This window comes from Phoca vitulina, unplaced genomic scaffold (genome assembly GCF_004348235.1).
Source record: "Phoca vitulina isolate PV1807 unplaced genomic scaffold, GSC_HSeal_1.0 scaffold51, whole genome shotgun sequence".
NCBI lineage: Eukaryota > Metazoa > Chordata > Mammalia > Carnivora > Phocidae > Phoca > Phoca vitulina.
The window spans coordinates 61,611-82,099 of NW_022589754.1; the positions used below are offsets into that span (position 1 = coordinate 61,611).

A 20,489-nucleotide genomic window follows, 5' to 3' on the forward strand; every position below is an offset into this window, starting at 1 on the left:
ATTTTCTTTGAAGGCTTAAGTGACAGAAACAAATCTGTCCATTTTCAGCTACTGAACATGCTTACTAGTTTAACAGAGATTTTTTTACCAAAGACTTTGCTAGCTTTCACTTTGTCAGATGATTTTAAAATCTCTACAACACTTCTACCCTGCATCAAATAAGATCTAATTGATTAAGATATGAGTAGACTTTCTTGTATGTCATGTTGGAAACTTTTCATAGGAACCCACAAGCCCCTGATATAAAAGTAACCAAGGGGTGCCAATGATGAAAGACTTTGTTGCCATGGTGTCATCTCATAAATCATCAATTATTGTCTGTTATTATGAGTGTGACAACCACATACTGTCATAAAAGGATTTGCATTTTCATCTAGTTTGAATTTTTTTCCAGACATCATTTGCTTTGTAAAAGAAATGTCATGACAACCATAGAACATTTAAGCTTGTTATGAAGTGTTCAAGCATTCTTTCGAACTCAGTTTGGCATATTGGCATCCCAACCTCTTTTGCATTATTGAGTTGTTTATCTTTATAGTTCATAAATATATTTCTAAACATGGGTATATAGCATAATAGGCTAAATCCAACAGAAGCAGTGTAACTCTTTGGTTGCTATGACAACATAAACTGATCAATTTCCTGTCACTGTTTTAAAAGAGGCACTCTCCTGTGGCCATAAATACTAATTACAAACGCAAGCCATTTGCTATCATGTTCAGTTTACAGATTAAAGCAGCCCATGCCCAATTTATCATTTAACATGTCCTCCCACATTTGTAGTGTGGTACAGAATGAATAATAACTTCACTTGTTTACAAAATTTTCAACTTAATTTCACTAATTATTTTTGCAGTTGCTAGAACTTAGCTGTGCTGCTACAAGTTCAGTAAACTCAATGGATTTTCAAAGTGCAAGTAAAGATTTCTAAATGTAATTTCTGAATTAAAGTTGAAATGTTTGCTTAAAACTCCTTCCTGTAAATGCCTATTTTAAAGAAGGTGGTTATATTTGATTTATGGAAGTTACAAAATTTTCAAGAGCACATGAGTGTCTTGTCCCACAATCTATTCATTTCAATTAAATGAAGAGCTAATATATTTGGCTAAAACCTGCAATGAATAATTTTATGAAGGTACTAGTTGATACTCTGAATGGGAAATCTCACTTTTAAAAGAAAGTAATACGTTCGGGGAAAAAAGGAAAAATCCATCAGGCAAATGCATAGTACCATATAATCTTTTTTTTTTTTCTTTTGAGAGAGACAGAGCACATGTGCAAGCACGAGTGGTGGGGGAGTAGCAGAGAGAGAGAGAATGAATCACAAGCAGGCTCCATGCTCAGCACAGAGCCCCACATGGGGCTTGATCTCACAACCCTGAGATCATGACCTAAGCTAAAATCAAGAGTCGGATGCTTAACAAACTGAGCCACCGAGGTGCCCCCATAGCACTATATAATCTAATATGAAGTCCCCCCTTCTCCACCCACATACATATTTTTTACAAGCCTTAAATTAAAATTTATACTTCATCTTTTGAAAGGGAAGGAGACTTGGTGGGGGAGAGAATTTCTAACCATCTCAGTATGTGAATAAGAGCAGTGCTACAAATTGTTAAAGTATCTTTGGAGAATTTCTACCTCTGACCAATACCTGTAAAAATTTAGGATACCATTATCCTATATTGCATTTTGAAAGTAAAGCACTTCTATTTTTTAGTACCCATGAATTTCATGACAATCTTTGCTATATGTATCATTATGATTTATATATTAAGAGAAGAAAGACTTCTAAACTAATCTTTTCTATTTTCTCACTAATTCACAAGCCTAGAATTTGATTTAAATATTTTTACAATTTCCAAAGCTGAATGGGTTCTTTCTGGACTTCAAATAATCACCTAGCATTTCTATAAAGGCTGGCAATTTCTCAAAATCAAATATAATAAGCATGCTCCAATTGATTCTCTGAAAAGAGAAGCTGATACCCAAAAAGTTTACCTCTGGAAATACCTACAGAATGCATTGTTTTGTGGGGGATTAGGCAAAATGAATGACGTGAGATCCCTGTTCCTGTTACTATCTGTACACTACTATCCTCACCAAAATATATTTCTTAACAGGGCCTGCCCTACCACCCTCATTGCAGCTCTACCCAATAACTACTGTTAATCAACACAAATTATACATCCAAAGAAGGTAAAAATTCTTTAGTTGGTCTCCTGTGGTTGCAAAGGAATGACAAAGCACTTCCAGTTGCTTCTAAACCAAGCAGCTGTAGCCTCAAACTCTAGGGCTCTGAAGGCCTTCTGACAGCCTGTGCTCACAGGTGCTTCTTTTCTTCTAGCACTAGCTCAATGACTCTGCAGCAGGAATTTCACATCACCACAGTGTTGAGGTGAAAGCTCCAGTGTCCTTATTAAAAAAAAAAAAAAATCTGGTCAGCTTGAAGCAATGAAAACTAATCTGAATGCAGCCAGTCATTGGCTGTGAGCACATGCTCAGCAAAACAAAGGCTGGCATCACAAGGATTTTTTGCATATATATAGCCACTTCAGCTGTATGTTTCTACCTGCATTTTGTTACATGGACTCCTAATTTCAAAAAAAACACTTTATAAAATATCATAAGCTGCTATGCAGCACTTGGAGAGAAACAGAAAATAATGTAAGAAATAGTAATTCATTTAATTGCTCAATAAATATTTATTTACTATTGAAGATTAAATGTCAGGAAAATATGCTAGATACTGGATATAAAAGTGGTCAGCAAATCAAAGGCATGGTTCCTACCTTCGTTGGTGCTTATTACATTTCCACATCATTTTAGCATTTCCAAAACATTTTTACATATGTTTGCTCATTTTTTGCTCTTCACAATAATCTTGTGAGGGACATTCATAGATCCATTTTATAGACAAGAAAACAGAGACTTACAGATGTTAACTGATTTGCCTGTGATCATAGAGCTAGTTGTTGGTACAGAAGGGATTAAACACAAGATATCTGACTACAAATTCAGGGGTCTTACCACTATAGTGCGTTTCCGAAAGTGTGTTTCATAGAATGCTGGTTCTCTGGACAAAAAGTTTCCTTTAATCAAAAAAGACTGAGAAGTCTTGTATATTATATCTTCTCTTACAGGTTCATAGAGCAAATTAACATAGAGCAAATTAGGCTCTGAGAAGACCTGTGATAAATTTTTATTTGTATTTAACCCCATATTTTCCAAACTTGTTTGACTACAAAACCTCTCTGAGGAAAAAAAAAAATGAATCCATGGTGACTCAGGAACTGATGATAAACTACTATACTGGATGCAGAGTAGGGGCAGGTTGCAGAAAGGACATGTATGTTGGAGAGTTTCTAAATCTATACCTGACCATGAATGTTTGTGACTGCTGAAGACTACAAGGTTTTTTATTCTCTCCTCATCAAATATTATGAAAGAAAGGGCAGATGTGTGTGTGGTGAAAGAATGAAGCTTATATGCATTATCAAAATGATAGAAAATTTAGGGTACCAGCAAGAAAATGGAACTGAGTTCCCCTAACCTTCTTTCTTAGCCACCTCCAGTAATTGCTCAGAATTGAAAAGATCAAATTGTCCCTTAACCAAAACTTCCTGTAATGGCTGATTCTAGGACTAGGGCAAAAAATATACAAGATGAGCCTGAAGCATTATGTAGTGGTAGAAAGTAAGAAAATGCTTAAAAAAAAAAATCCACAATGATGGGAGCATGTAAAAAGTACACATGGGCAACTGGAAGAGCTCTTACTGGCCAAACCTGGAAAAATTTAAGCTATAAAATAAATATCATAGTATTGGATTATATCCAAAGTATAAAATAAATACCTTAACTCCAAAAAACACAAGCAGTGATTTTTGAAGCAGGAGAACTGGACAAATACAAATTAAGGAAAGCATAATTTGTTTTTAATGCAACCAAAAGTAAAATATGTATATACTATTTTTAAATGGGCTGCCTCAAATAGATGTCCCAAATCCTTTCATGTAATGTTCAGTAGGTGCTTTACTGCCAAATGTAAATCATGATCAAAAAATAAAAACCACTTTATACTTAATATGTTAGATATATCAATATATGATTTAATGGGTATTTGTAAAACTCTTACAGCATAAAGAATATAAAATCACTATTTTTGTTATTTAGGCTAATTTCACCTTAAAGCAGCATAACTGTACAGATCTGCTAACCAATTGTATTACAGTAATATATTATTTGGCTAGAACTAGCCATTTAAAATGAAAATGTCTGGGGCGCCTGGGAGGCTCAGTCGCTTAAGGGTTCAATTCTTGGTTTTGCCTCAGGTCATGATCTCAGCGTCCTGAGATGGAGTCCTGCTTCAGGCTCTACATTCAGTGTGGAGTTTGCTTGTCCCTCTCCCTCTGATCCTCCCCCAGCTCTCTCTCTCTTTCTAGTATAAGTAAATAAAATCTTATTAATTAATTAACTGAAAATGCCCAAGTCATTTGATTTTCATCAATAAAAATCAATTTTATTTTAATATTTAAATAAAAATATTGTCTGTAGGGAGAATATTTTATAACGATGTATCAGTTCAAAATGCTTTAAATTCTCCTACTTGCAACAAATCAAAGCATGGCTGCTGTTATTAACAGCCTTCAGTATTTTATATGTTTTAAACAGCTTTTATGTATTTTTTTAAAAATCTGGAACACTGTATATATCAGATGATCTAGCACTTTGTATTGTGGATTATGAATAATATATCATTTACATAAATCAGTTGATTGGTTACATATTTTTTACATCTCAGTTTTCTAATGGATTTATTTAAAAACAATGTTTTATGTTTTATGGCTAAATCATTTTATACTTGCCCCCTCCTTAACATTAGGATTAGTTAAAAAACAAAACTTCCAGATGATAATCTAAAGTAACAACAGATCTTTGGAGTCCAAATATGCTGTGAGGAGAACTCTTTCAGCAAAAGTATTCTTTGTATTGAAAACTTAGTGTTATCAAAAACACTAAGCACGACTAGTCTTCAGGACACTTCACATGTATCTATCTGCAGGACTGTAGAGCACGTTGCCATGGAACGTAATTCCTTCAAGGACTACAAATCAAAGAACGGCCATTTTGGCAGAATAGTCCCATTTCTTAACATTATTTTGTAGCATTCATCAAGATGTATTACAAACCCTACCAATTTAGGAACAATGCATTGCCTTTTTAAATACATTCATACTGGGTCTTAGAATCAACTCTGTTTTAGCTACTAGTTGGTTACACTGACAAATTTAAGATTAGGGCTATACAATTTTAGAAAATGTCACCACTGTCTTTGTAAAATAATGATATGCTCCCCATTGCATAATAACAGGTGGTTATCAGCTTTTCCTTTTTATCCTGTCTCAGTCATTTAGTTAAATCTACGCTGCCCCTCCAGAGAAATTCATGGTCACCCTACCCACTGGTGTCTAGATTTATGGATATTTTAGCAGTCCCTTCATTTTCACATTACTAGGCAACTCTTCTAAGTTTAAAAAAAAAGACAGACTTCACCTGAACATTCAGACAAGCATCCTACTACAAAGTACATTTTCCTTCTATAATTCCGCTTTCCTTTCATTTATATTAAAGCAACACACAGTCTGAGACCTACTGTATTGTACCTTCACATTATTAAATGTAACATGCAGAACATTACACATTATTATTCTACACATGGCCAAGAAATTTTAGTATTCACAGGATTATGGTAATTAAGTCTTTCTTCACTTTGGGTGATGTGACACTTGCTTGACTATAATGTCAATCCACTTAAAGTCTGTGTAAACAACATTATCTTAGTCACTCCGCATTACATTTCCAACTGTGAGCAAAATTACAAGGTCAGAGTGGACAAGAATGTAGGTAATCCCAAGGAAACTCATGTAAATGACTTGCTCAAGGTTCAAACTGGGTTCTCAATAATAGCAAAAAGGAATATTTACCATACTATATTATAGTATTATTATTTAGGTACCATCCATGGCAAAACACATGGGGATCCTTGGAGACAGAGGTAAAAATAAAAATGTCCATTGTTTTAATGTTTTGTAGATAAAAAATAAATGTTGTTTGCCAAGGCTTTATTTAGACTAACAAATATATAGTACTCCATTAAAAAAGGAATATTACATATTCCTTATTATTTTGTAAAGATCCATTAACATCTCAAATATAAAGAGCACTTTTTAGAAACACAGATGATAAAGGCAATACAACAATGCTTGTATTTCCACCTTTCCTGTTTTTTTTTTTAAGATTTTATTTATTTATTTGGGAGAGAAAGAGGCGAACTCAAGAGCATGAGCAAGGGGAGGGGCAGAGAAAGAAACTGAGCAGGGAGCATGATGAGGGTTTCAATCACAGAACCATGGGATCATGACCTGAGCTAAAGGCAGACGCTTAACTGACTGAGCCACGCAGGCACCTGGCCCCTGTTTTTTTTTTAATAAATACTCAGTAGCCATAATATTTATTTTCTTAAAGTAATGATTTTTCAATAGTCTTGTCAGCCACTTAGTGTATTATGTCCAAGAAGTGCTGTTGTGAAAATGCTCTGACTTATAAAACTAGCTTAAAGGTTTTGCAATATCTTGTGTTTTAAGTGATTTATTTAGTGCTTATTGAAAAAGTTAAATAACCTAATTAAATCTCCACATAGGATAAGTAGGATCTAGGCAAAATTAATCTAGATTAATTTGGCATAAGTTCCTCTGAACTTGTGGAAGTAACAAAGAAAGGCAAATAGTGGTTTTCAGACTATGCTTAAACTATAAAATGGGGTGCCAATTAGCAAAAATAGCAATGGAAGTTCTTAAATAGGAATCCCACAGTCAGTTCACAAATAGGCAAGTAGGTACAAATCCTCAAAAGCAACTTACATGGGATGCTCTAGGCTTATTGTCACATTTGAACAATGAAGTATACATATTTGAATTGTATCAACCTGGAGATCATCTGAACAAAGTGTATGAACCACAATTTTCTTGTAATATCTGATTTGAAACACTGTAGGAACTCAGTTCACTCCCCAGGTATGCCATTATCAAAAATTTTTCCCAGGACTACTTACAGAGAAGTCCCTAAAAATGTCATCATCACAGAAGAGTAACTGATTTAGACTTTGTTTGCCAGAATTGCCACCTTCCATAAGTAGAAGCTTCACTAAAAACATAACTCTATTCATGTTTTCATAGATTTCTTTTTAAAAGTAATTGAAAATAATAGGTATTCTGTGATAGAGATAGGATATATTTGTGTGTATAAATGTGTGATGATATGTGAGTGTTTGTGTGGTAGACTGGTAATTCTTGGAGTTTAAGTAAAATCAGTTTCAACTAACTACCTTTTATTTTATTTAAAGATTTTATTTATTTGTCAGAGGAAGAGAGAGAGAACACAAGCAAGGGGAGCCGCAGGCAGAGGGAAAAGCAGGCTCCCCGCTGAGCAGAGAGCCCGATGCAGGGCTTGATCCCAGGACCCTGGGATCATGACCTGAGCTGAAGGCAGACGCTTAACCTACTGAACCACCCAGAAGTGCCCCAACTGACTACTTTTTATAATTTAATTTCTTACAATATTAGACAGTTTTCTAACTGGACATTCTTACCAGTACACATGGAATCTAAGAAACCCCAAAAGCTCTTTGTTAAACTCTAGGGTACAGATCCAGCTCATTCCAATCCAAAAATCTCCCCAAACACAAAATCCAATTAGTTACCTCCCACCCAAAAAGAAAATATGACAGAATAGTCAATCTGAGTCCTCCCTCTACTTTAAGTAGCTATGTGCAGCACAATAAAAGCATTATTGGAATCAAATCTTAGATGAGTTGAAAATATTAAAAACTCTCTTCTCTGAATCCGAAACATATATAAAAAGAACTTGAGAAGAAACACAAAACCATAATAAATTGTAGTTGGACTTTCATTGTATTTAAGCATTTGTAATGTGATGATTCAGAATGGGAAACATTGAAGATTATTAATTCAAGATGGTGTGTGGCTACTGTCTAATCATAACGCTGAGATTCTGCTCCAATCTTCTATCCCACTCCCACCCCCAACTGTCCTTAAATTAAGAGAAACACAAAGATAAACAGGATAAATAAGATAAACATGATCTTAACTATGCCAGAGAGTGTTATAACACTTTTCACAAATTGATAAAATCCAACTTTGTCTTTATGTTTTATGCAAAATAAGTAAATTATAGCTTCAGGGAAAAGGGAACATATGCATTATAGATCAAAGGTTATAATATGTCTTTAAGAGACTGTTTAGTCCAACATCCTAATTTTACAGATGTGGCAACTGAGGTCCCAAGCCACAGTTATTTTCAGTGTTGTTTTAAGTCCATGGACTTCTGACTCTTTCCAGAGCTCTTCCTGCTATACCACACTCTCATCAAATGAGGCTTTATGGGAAAGTGCTTTGTAACCTGGAAAATACTTCACAAATTTTAAATAGTATTTTTATTCATATCCGAACTACATATGTTTTAAAATGAAGAATAATGACACAAATAGTTTCAGTAAGCATTGTTATGTGCCCTAAGTGATCAGAATCAGTGGTTCATCTCTGGGTATAATCATGAAAGAGAATCAATAAAAATAATTATTTTTTTCTTCAAAGGAATTGTTTGTTAAAAATATCTACCACAGGGGCACCTGGGTGGCTCAGTCAGTTAAACATCTGCCTTTGGCTCAAGTCATAATTTTTGGGGTCCTGTGATCGAGCCCTGAATCGGGCTCCCTGCTCAGTGGGAGTCTGCTTCTTTTTCTCTCTCTCTCCCTCTGCCCCTCCCCCACACTCATTCTCTCTCTCACTCTCTCTGTCTTTCTCAAATAAATAAAATCTTTAAAAAAATTCTACTACATTGGTAAAATTTGGGAAAATAGGAATTATTGTATAACACTAGTGGGAGTGTAAGTCAGAACAATTTTGGAGAGCAATTCAACAATAACTATTAAACTTGAAGATGTGCATATTCCACAACTCAATGATTTCACTTCTAGGTTTATACCCCAGAAAAATTCTCCCACAAGGGCACAAGAAAACATGATATCCATTTACAGCACTGTATGTAATAACAAAAAATTGAAAACAATCTAAGTGTCCATCAATATAGTAAAGAATAATCAAACTGTGGTATACTCATGAAATTAAATAGTAGAATGGACAATTAAAAAATAAATAAATGAACTGGATCAGCATGTATCAACATAGATAAATCTCAAAAACATAATGTAAAAACAATGATTACAAAAGGATAGTATAGTACCAAACCATTTAGGTACAGTTTAAAAACACAAAAACTAATACTGCATATTGTTTGTGCATAAATACACATATGATAAAAAAACACCAAGCAATAACTCACACAAATTTTAAAACAGTGGTTAACTCTAATGAAGGGTGGAGGAGAAAGGAGATTAGTGTTAGTTATATCAATAATGCTTTACAGATACATTTTTTTAAAAATGAGCTCTGAATCAAATGTAACAAAATGTAGACTTGGTTATTGGTCCACAATGTCTCTCATTATTTCCTGATTTATTTGAGCTATTTTATAATCAATCTTGGTAATTTATAACACAATCGAAATGATGCTACCAAAATTGATTTCGGAATTTTATATATATATTATAATGAAACGAGGTGTTTTGGTAATTAGTCTGATTCCAGTTGTCAGGTTGTAAAATATATTGATCCTAAGTATATGAATTTTGTAATCAGACTGCCTTGATTCAAATGCTGGTTCTGATATTTGCAGGCTGTGTGGTCTCAGATAAGTCATTTAACCTTCTCTGTGCCTCAGTACCATCATCGGTAAAACAAGGATCACGATAATATCACCTACCTTGTAGGGTTGTTATGAAGATTAAATGAACAAAATAACCTGGGATATCATGTCTGAAAAATGTTAGATATTATTATGTTCTGGCAAAAATAAGAGTAGTAGTTGTTCATCAAAATTTTTCCTGAATTACCTTATTTATATGTCTATACTGGTTAAATGTATCAAATAATCACTCATTTCTTATATTCTCTACCTCTGAGGACTAACCAATTAACTAAGAATTTTCCAGTTGTTAGAGTTTTTAGAGAACGATTTTAATTAATTAGTATATGTAAACATTGTTCATCCTATCACACAACAGATTACTTGTGGTCAAAACTATCTGATGAGCTACAAAGGGAAGCACTGTCTACACAAATTCTATTTAGTTAAACATCACCTATTTTGCACATCGTCATATATATTGACAAGTTGTCCAACAATTTCTCATCTTTCATATATGTCTGTGTTAAATCTGCAACTAGAATAGTTTGTTGACAAATGGGAGGCATTTTTAAGTTAATTTAGAATTTGAGATTGTGCATTCTTTTATTTCTCTAATTTCACTTTTCTCTTTTTTTAGTCCTCTGATAAGTTTCTCATCAGAAATGATAATGTTAACTGACCACCCTTTTTTTAAAGATTTTATTCATTTATTTGACAGAGAGTACAAACAGGGGGGAGCAGCAGGCAGAGGGAGAGGGAGAAGCAGGTTCCCTGCTGAGCAGGGAGTCCGACATGGGGTTCGATCTCAGAACCCGGGATCATGACCTGAGCCGAAGACAGATGCTTAACTGACTGAGCCACCCAGGTGCCCCTTAATTGACCACCCTGACTAAGGATTTATGGTGCACATTATAGGGGCCATTAAAACAATGAAGTTTGTTTTTTTTTTTTCTTTCTTTTTTTCTAAAAAGATTGGAATTTAATTGTTTCCTTTTTAGACAAATACATTTTTGGATTGCCAGTGATAAAAGGGGCATACAAATGTTAAAAGCATTGTGGCACAGTGGGATTATGTGCTAAGGTCCAGGGCAAGACAGACAAATAAGTGAAGTCTCAGATCAATCAGTTACCTCAAACAAAAATTTCAGATGACCAACTTTTGTTTTATCTTTGCCAATGCCAATGAAAAGTTCAAATGAAGTTTTATTGTGTTAACTACTTACATTTCTTTTATTTCTTCAACCATTTGTAAAAATAAAGGAATTTTGCTAGAAGAAATTGGAAATTTGTTGAAAGGCAAGTCAACTTAAAATTAAAAGAACACATACTATATATATGGTTTTCTTCCTATTAAAGCACCATGAATTAGGTTTTAAATAGAAGCCATAATTATATTATGTGACAGAACCTATATTTAAATGTTCTCTTTGGACATGGCAGTAATGATCTTTCATACTGCATTTCATTGATAAATATGAAAGCAAAAAAATCATAATTTTATCTTAATTTTCAAACCAAATTAAGGGAAAACTATCTTGGTTATTTCCATATAGTAAGGAAAAATCATGACGTGCATAGCCACCATTTTGAGTCCCAGGAGAATTAGTTACAAGCACTCCACTTATTTTTAATTCACTTTACATGAACTTTCCATCATCAAGATCTTCGGGTGTATTTATAATATACTGTGATTTTTTTTTAAACTACAGTACCTATAGGATTTACAATTTAAAACAGAGGTCGCAAACTGACAGCCCATGGGCTAGATTCAGACCATAGATGATTTTCTTCAGCCTACATAGTGTTTCTTTCTTTTTCTTTTCTTTATTTTTTTGTTTTTGTTTTTGCTTTTATTGAGTTGGTTACCAACATTTAAGAATTAGGGAATTTCATATAAAAATCTGCATTCCTGGCTTCTCTTAAAAACTCAGAGCTTAACAATATTTGGCCTACATTCCCACATGGTGGCAATCAGCTACACTGAGTAATAGCTGACACCTTTGGAAAGAATATATACTCTCTAGGTCACCCTAGTCCCCACCACTTCCTATTGCTTACGGACTTTCATTTACATTACCAGCCTTGCATCAGTAGGCATTAGAGTTTGCGACTCTCCTGTTTCTCTGTAGTTTATGTAAGTGAATCAGTGCATATACTTTTAAGAACATTTCATGGTTTTTCTCAAATTACAGCAAATGTAAAAACTCATTACATATATATGTACATATGTAATGTGTGCTCTGATTAATCTAAAATAAATCTATACAGTTATAAACTACTGTTATAATTAATTAAATGAAGAGAACATTATATTAATTTGCATGTCATTTTACTAGGAAAATTAAAATAAAATGAAAGTCAATTTCAGTGTCTGAATTCAATTGCATTCATTTAAAATAAAAAAACATTTACTTTCAATATCCCAAACCTAAACTGAAAACTCAAACTATGTAAAGTTTTTCAGTTAAAATCATTCATTAATGAAATCTAGTGGGTTCTAGTCTCCCCCAGCACTAAAGTTACATTCTAATAGAAAGTTTGGCACTTAAGGAGGCACATCCACTGCTTCAGGTCACTTGGGTATTATTTAGTGTGCATGATATTTAAAAGTAATATTTAGTATAGGAAATGTCCCAGATATTACAAACATCACCAGAGTGGTTTTCATTTTCTACATTGAAAACCCCCATGGTGTGGTCCCCATCTTCCCCATAGCCCTATGGCATTTTTGTTGTAGAAAAAATATGGATAAAACATATTATCAAGGGCAGCCCTGAAGAAATTGGGGAAAAGTCACCAAAGGGTGATTTAACTTGAGAAAGGTATATGGAAGAGAAGAGGGGGCACAATTGTCAGGCAATATCAAAATGTACTTTTGTACTTTATTACCATGGGTTGCCCTCCTTTTCCCTTGCTTCTTTGAGTTACTGTCCATTATTCTCCCCATTACAACCTACAAGGTATAAAGCCTAGAGCAATATGGTATCTCTGATTGCAATTCAACTGAAATTGCCATAGATAACTTTAAGAAGTTTCAAACATAAATCTTCTTAGACTTCCAAATTTTTTCAAAAAATGTATTTTTAGAAAAAAATAATTTCAAATATTTTAGAACTACTAGCATGCTTACAGAATATATCCATGCCTAATGCTTAGAACAGCTCCACAAGATTAGATGGCTTATTTTTTTTTCCTTTATTGCTTTATACAGCACACTTAATAACCTGTGCTGCCCTGCAAAAGTGAATGTACCTTCCTAAGCATTCCAGAGTCATGGGGTGAGTGAATTACCTTCTCGTTATTTTACATAGGTGTCATGGTTTTTGTGTCAATGACCCTCACTCAACCCACATCAACTTTGCAGCCTTTCCCTAGCTTCTGCTTTAGTTCCCAGGAAAGGAATAGTTCCCTGTGACTGGAAGTCACCTTCCCACTGCATGGTCCTAGGATCCATTCCCAGTTAATAAATATGAATGATTATTGTCGATAATGAAAGTGTGGAGACCCAATTAACTAGTACCCTCAAATGGATAGACAGGGTCTAATTAGCTATTTGGATTTCATATTTCTTATTATTAACTAAGGATTAAGAAAGATTCGGCATTTGCTCTGAAAATTTTAAATGGCTCTACTTTCCTACCTTAATAATTACAGTACAGGGAACAAAATTATTGAAGTTGGGCTGAATCTGTATAGGCTCCAGGACATTCCCAGGAAGTTGATTTTTAAAAAATAAATACATAAATACCTGTTAACAGCTTGTTTTCTTGTCATTTGCCTCTTCCTTCTAAAAGGAGAGTATAGCAAAAAATAAATAAATAAAACTGGTTAATTGAGAGTTCTGGTTAGTTTGCTTCCAATTAATCAAGGCTTTATTATATTTCACAAAAAAATCTTCTTCAATTCTTCAGGAACTTTAGATAAGTTACACACAATGAAACACCAGCAGGGAAGAGCACAAAGAAGGTAAGAAAGCCTGAATTGTTATTGTTATTGTTGTTATTGTTAAGATAATGTTTTAAATATATGGACAATGCTATTGTATTTCTGGTCTAATCCCCACTGAGTAAAGAATAATGTGAAATGTCATGTGGTTTAGCGCTTTTCCATATATGAAGGCAAGGAAATAATGTTATAGATTTCTGTTGGAAAAAATGGCCTCAGGTCGTAACAATTCCTAAGAAAGTTTCAGCAATATTATGTCTTCTTCCTTTCTCTCAAGAGCCTTCTTCCCATCCCAATGGGTATTCCAATATATTTAGGAGAAAAAAATCTCCTTCTAGGGTTTTTTCCCCTTCATTTTTATTTGGCCAACAGGATGATGAAAATGAGCCAATATCAATGTTATGCCTTAATTTTCTAAACATGGAGCTATTAATCACACAGCTCACTATACACTTATTTCTGGAGCAATAATAAACTATCTTACATCCTTCCCAAAAGGGTTACACGCACACACACACACATACACACACAAGTCATACACACACCCATACAAAATAAACATATACAAAAGAGATTAATAAAAAACCCACAAAATTAGCTTAATTAACAAAACAAACATTCTTTATAATAGTATAGTTTTTCCTAGTGTTTCCAAACTCTTTAGTGAGGAACGATAAAATCTAAAACTGCTGCTTCTGGGGAAGATGGCAGAGTAGGAGGATCCTTATCCCTTACTTGTCACCTCATCCTGTGGTTACACCTAAATAACATCCACATCAGAGTAAATAAACCAGAAAATAACTGAGGACTGGCAGAACAGACTCTCCATAGCTAAATGTAGAGAAGCCACATCAAAGAGGGTAGAGAGGGCAGAGATATGGTCAGGAGCCAAACTGACCCATAGGACTGTCCATGGGAGGGAAGGACACCTTGGGCTAGGAAAAGAGAGAAGAGCAGACCCTATACCAGACACCAAAGGCATTAGGGACCCATACTGGGAAGATGAATTCCCATAATATTTGGCTTTGAAAACCAAGAGAACCTGTTTTGTGAGTTCTTACAATCAGTGAGTCTTAACACCTGGAACTTTAAAATTCAGCAGCTCCACTCTGGGAAAGCCAGAGGGTGATTGGAACCTGAGTCCCTGCCCTTAAACAGACAGCACAATAAACAGCCCCACTGAAATGCAGCATAGAAGCAACAGTTTGAAAAATGCCTAGGGTATACAGGAAGGAGATTTATTTACTAATCTCAGAACATGTGCTGGGGGAGGGATCTTTGGAAGACTCCTAGAATAAAAGAGCTTGTTGGTGCCATTTCCCTCCACTTCCCCACAGCCTACCTACCCAGACAACTGTGGGAACCAGTGCAGGATGAGCACTCTCCACAAAGCTTGCCTGACCCCTGTGCTCTTTTACAAACTATCCCCTCCATCCCAGACTGGGCAGTTTTCCCAGGGTGGCTGTAGGTCTCCTTCTGCAGTGGAATAGCCTAGATCTTCCTGGCACTGTGTGCCCCACCCCACATTCTCCTGTGGACGTGCCCCTTCCAAAATGCCCTTGGCAGGAGACCATCCAAAGGAGTGCCACAAGCCTGACAGAGTGAAGCAAACCTGATAGTGGTCAGAACCACTCCAAAGTAACTCCTGCCCCAGGGAAAGAAGAAGATAACCACAAACACCATTCCGACTGCAAACCCAGCAGTGGGCTGGGAGCACACATCTGGTCTGACAGAAGGACCCACCCACCAATGACAGCTTCTCAGGGGACAAGACAAGGAGAGCACCCTGCACTTTGGTGCTGCCACAGCTCTGGCAAATGCATGGTCTGATTCAAATCAATCCTAAGGTGGCCCCAGATTTGCCTCCTAACAACACAGGGACCAAACCCTGACCATGAGACAAAGAGAGCTACTGCAGACAACTGTACTGAATGCAAAAGCAGGGTACATGCAACAAACATAGAAGCCACCCCAAAGTGCCAGGTTATGGTAAACCAGGGACATTGCATTGCAGAGCACCACAGGACATCTTCATATGGCCACTACTTTCAAGAGAAGGAGACATAACTGACTTTCCTAACACATAGAAACAGACGCAGAGAGTTAGACAAAATGAGGAGACAAAGGAATATGACATGAAAAAAGGGACAAAATCAGAGCAAGAGAGCTACATGAAACAAAGATAAGTAACATGACCAATAGAAAATTTGAAGTAATGGTCATAAAGATACTCACTGGACTTGAAAAAAGAGTGGAAAGCCTCAGAGTGACCCTTAACAAAAAGATAGAAAACATAAAAAAGAACCAATCAGAAATGAAGAACTCTATTGCTCCCCCTGCTTGTGTTCTCTCTCTGTTAATAAATAAATAAATTAATTAATTAAATCTTAAAAAAAAAGAAATGAAGAACTCAATAACTGAAATTTAAAATACAATAGAGGGAATAAAGACTAGACTAGAGGAAGCAGAAGAACAGACCAGTGACCTGGAGGACAGAGGAAAAGAAAGCAATCAAGCAGAATGTGAAAGAGCAAAAATAATAATAATAAATGAAAATAGACTTAGGGAACTCAATGACACCATAAAGCATAAAAACATTATCATTATAGGGATCCCAGAAAGGTAAGAGAGAGAAAAGGGGGCAGAAAATGTATTTGAAGAAATAATAGCTGAAAATTTCCAGAATATGGGAAGGAAACAGAAATCCAGATCCAGGAGACACAGACAGCTCCCAATAAAATCAACCCAAGGAGGTCCACACCAAGACACACACTTATTAAAATGGCAAAATGTGGTGATAAGAGAGAATTTTAAAAGCAGAAGGAGAAAAGAAAACATTACATACAAGGGAAACTCCATAAGGCTATCAGCTGGTTTTTCAGCAGAAAGTGTGCAGGCTTAAAAGGAGTGGCATGATATATTCAAGTGCTGAAAGAAAACAAAACCTGCAACCAAGAATATTCTATCCAGCAAGGCTATCATTCAGAATAGAGGAAGAGACAAAAAGTTTCTCAGACAAACAAAAGTTAAAAAAATTCGTCACCACTAACCCAGCCTTAAAGAAATGTTAAAGAGGACTCTGAGTAGAAAGGAAACCTCTGTGGAGGCAGGAGTGGAAAGCAGGAGTAATAAAAGTAAGAAGCACAAAAGCACTAAAATTAATTATAGCTATAAAAACCAGTCAAAGGATTCACAAAATAAAAGTATATAAAGTACAACACCATGTATCTAAAATGCTTGGGGAAGAGGAGTAAAAATGTAGTGCTTTTAGAATGGGTTCAAACTTAAGCAACCATCAACTTAATACAGACTGCTATATGCATGAGATGTTATATATACAAGCCTAATGGTAGCCACAAATCAAAAACTGGTGATAGGCAAAAAATAAAGAGAAAGGAATCCATGTATATCACCAAAAAAAAAAAAACAAACCAGCAAATCATGAGAGAAGAGAGCAAGAGGAGGAAGAGAGAAAAACCACAAAAACAAGTAACAAAATAGCAATAAATACATACCTATCCATAATGACTTTGAAGGTTAATTGACTATATGCACCATTCAAAAGACATACGGTAAAAAAATGGATAAAAGAGCAACACCCATATATATGTTGCCAACAAGAGATTCATATCAGACTTAAAGACACATGCAGTTTGCAAGTGAAGGGATGGAAAAACATTTATCATGCAAATGAAAGTGAAAAGAAAGTGAGAGTAGTAATGCTTATATCAGACAAAATAGACTTAAAAAAAGACTTTAACAAGATAAAGAAGGACACTACATAATCATAAAGAGAAGAATTCAACAGGAAGATATAACAATTGCAAATACTTATGATCCAACATGGGAGCACCCAAATACATAAAGCAGCTGATAACAAATATAAAGAGAGTAATTGATAGTAATACAATAAAAAGGTATTTTAATGCCCCACTTACATCAATGGACAGATTATCCAAGAAAATCAACAAGGAAACAGTGGCTTTGAATGATACATTAAATCAAATGGATCTAACAGATATATTCAGAACATTCCATCCCAAAACAGCAAAATACATTTTCTTTTCAAGTGCACATGGGACATTTTCCAAAACATCACAAAACAAGTCTCAACAAATTAAAAACTATCAAAGTCATACTATGCATCTTTTCCAATGACAATGCTATGAAACTAGAAATCAACCATGAGAAAAAACCTGGAAAGAACACAAATACATGGAGGTTAAATAACGTGCTACCAAACAATGAATGGATCAACCAAGAAATCAAAGAAAAATAAAAAAAAATACATGGAAAGAAATGAAAATGAAAACATAATGGTCAGAACAATTCCAGATGCGGCAAAAATGGTTCTAAGAGGGAAGTTTATACCAATACAAGCCTACCTCAAGAAGCAAGAAAAATCTCAAAGAATCTAACCTTACACCTAAAGAAGCTAGAAAAAGAAGAACAAACAACACCCCAAAACAGTAGAAAGAAAGAAAAAATAAAGAGTAGAACAGAAATAAAAGAAACAGAAACCAAAAAACAAATAGAACAGATCATTGAAACCAGGAGCTGGGTTTTTGAGATCAGCAAAGTGGATAAACCTTTAGCCAGATTCATCAGAAACAAAAAAAAAAAAAAAAAAGGAAGGACTCAAATAAAACCAGAAATGAAAGAGGAGAAATAACTACCAACACCACAGAAACACAAAGGATAAGATTATGAAAGATTATATGCTGACAAATTGGACAACCTAAAAGAAACAAATAAATTCCTAAAAACATATGACCTCCTAAAACTGAACCAGGAAAAAATAGAAAATTTGAACACACAATTACTAGTAATGAAGTTGAATCAGTAATCAAAAAACTCTCAACAAGTAAAAGTCCAGAACCAGATGGCTTCACAGGTGAATTCTACCAAACATATAAAGAAGAGTTAATACCTAGTCTTATCTCATTATTCCAAAACATAGAAAAGGAAATAAACTTCCAAATTCATTCTATGAGGCCACCATTACTCTGATACCAAAACCAGATAAGGAGAACTATAGGCCAATATCTCCAATGAACATAGATGAAAAAATCCTGAGAAAAATATTAGCAAACCAAGTCCAATAATACATTTAAAAAATCATTTAACTCGATCAAGTAGGATTTGTTCTTGGGATGCAAAGGTGGTTCAATATTCACAAATCAATCAATATGATGTGTCACATCAATAAGAGGAAAGATAAAAACCACTTTGACATTTCAATAAATTCAGAAAAAGCATTTCACATCCATTCATGATAAAAATATTCAACAAAATATGTTTGGAGGGAACATACCTCAATGTAATAAAGTCCTTATATGAAAAAATCACAGCTAACATCATACACAATGGTGAAAAACTGAGAGCTTTTCCCCTAAGGTCAGGAACAAGACAAGGATGTCCATCCTCATCATATTTATTCAACATAGTACTGGAAGTCCTAGCCACATCAATCAGACAACAAAAAGAAATAAAAGGCATTGAAATCAGCAAGGAAGAAGTAAAACTTTCGCTATTGCAGATGTCATGATACCATATATAGAAAACCCTAAAGACTCCACCAAAGAAACTACTAGAACTCATAAAAATTCAGTAAGGTCGCAAGATACAAAATGAATATACAGAAATACGTTGCATTTTTGTACACTAATAATGAAGTAACAGAAAGAGAAATTAAGAAAACAATCCTATTTACATTTGCACCAAAAAGAATAAAATACCAAGAATTAGACTTAACCAAGGAGGTGAAAAACCTGTATCTGAAAACTATAAAACACTGATGAAAGAAATTGAAGATAACAAAAATGGAAAGATATTCCATGAGCATGAAATGGGAGAACAAATATTATTAAAATGCCTATACTACCCAATCAAGCTACAGATTTAATGCAATCCCTATCAAAATACCAACAACATTTTTCACAGAACTAGAACAATCCTAAAATTTGTATGGAACCAAAAAAGACCCTGAATAGCCAAAGCAATTTGAAAAAGAAGAACAAGACTGGAAATATCACAATCCCAGATTTCAAGATATACTACAAAGCTGTAGTAATCGAAATAGTATGGTACTGGCACAAAAATAGACATATATCAATAGAACAGAATAAAGAGCTCAGAAATAAACCCACAATTGTGTGGTTGATTAATCATTGACAAAGGAGGCAAGAATATGCAATGGAAAAAGGCAAATGGTGTTGGGACTGCAACGTGCAAAAGAATGTAACTGAACCACTTTCTTACACCATACACAAAAATAAACTCAAAATGGATGAAAGACCTCAGTGAGAGACCTGAAACCATAAAACTCCTAGAAGAGAGCACAGGTTATAAATTCCCTGACAGTGGTCATAGCAACATTTTTCTAGATATGTCTCCTGAGGCGAGGGAAAAAAAGCAAAAATAAACTATTGAGACTACATCAAAATAAAAAGCTTCTGCACAGCAAAAGAAACATTCAACAAAACTGAAAGGAAGAAAATATTTGCAAATGACATATCCAATAAAGGGTTGTATCCAAAATATATAAAGAACTTATAAAACTCAACACCCCAAAACAAATAATCCAAATAAAAAATGGACAGAAGACATGAAAGACATTTTTCCAAAGAAGGCATCCAGATGGCCAACAGACACATAAAAAGATGCTCAAAATCACTCATCATCAGGGAAATGCAAATCAAAACTACCATGACATATCA

General features: G+C 34.7%; 1 protein-coding gene across 1 annotated transcript in view; it reads right to left on the reverse strand.

The window, feature by feature from the left end:
* Positions 1–13,573: 13,573 nt before the first annotated feature.
* The window catches only part of LOC116621836 (dachshund homolog 2-like), a gene marked incomplete at its 3' end in the record, with an annotated part of 252,194 nt that continues 245,278 nt past the window's right edge, over positions 13,574–20,489 (reverse strand). Inside the window, exon 2 of the mRNA XM_032387857.1 lies at positions 13,574–13,612. Within this exon, the coding sequence (XP_032243748.1) occupies positions 13,574–13,612 (39 nt within the window). The remainder of the gene's footprint in view (positions 13,613–20,489) is intronic.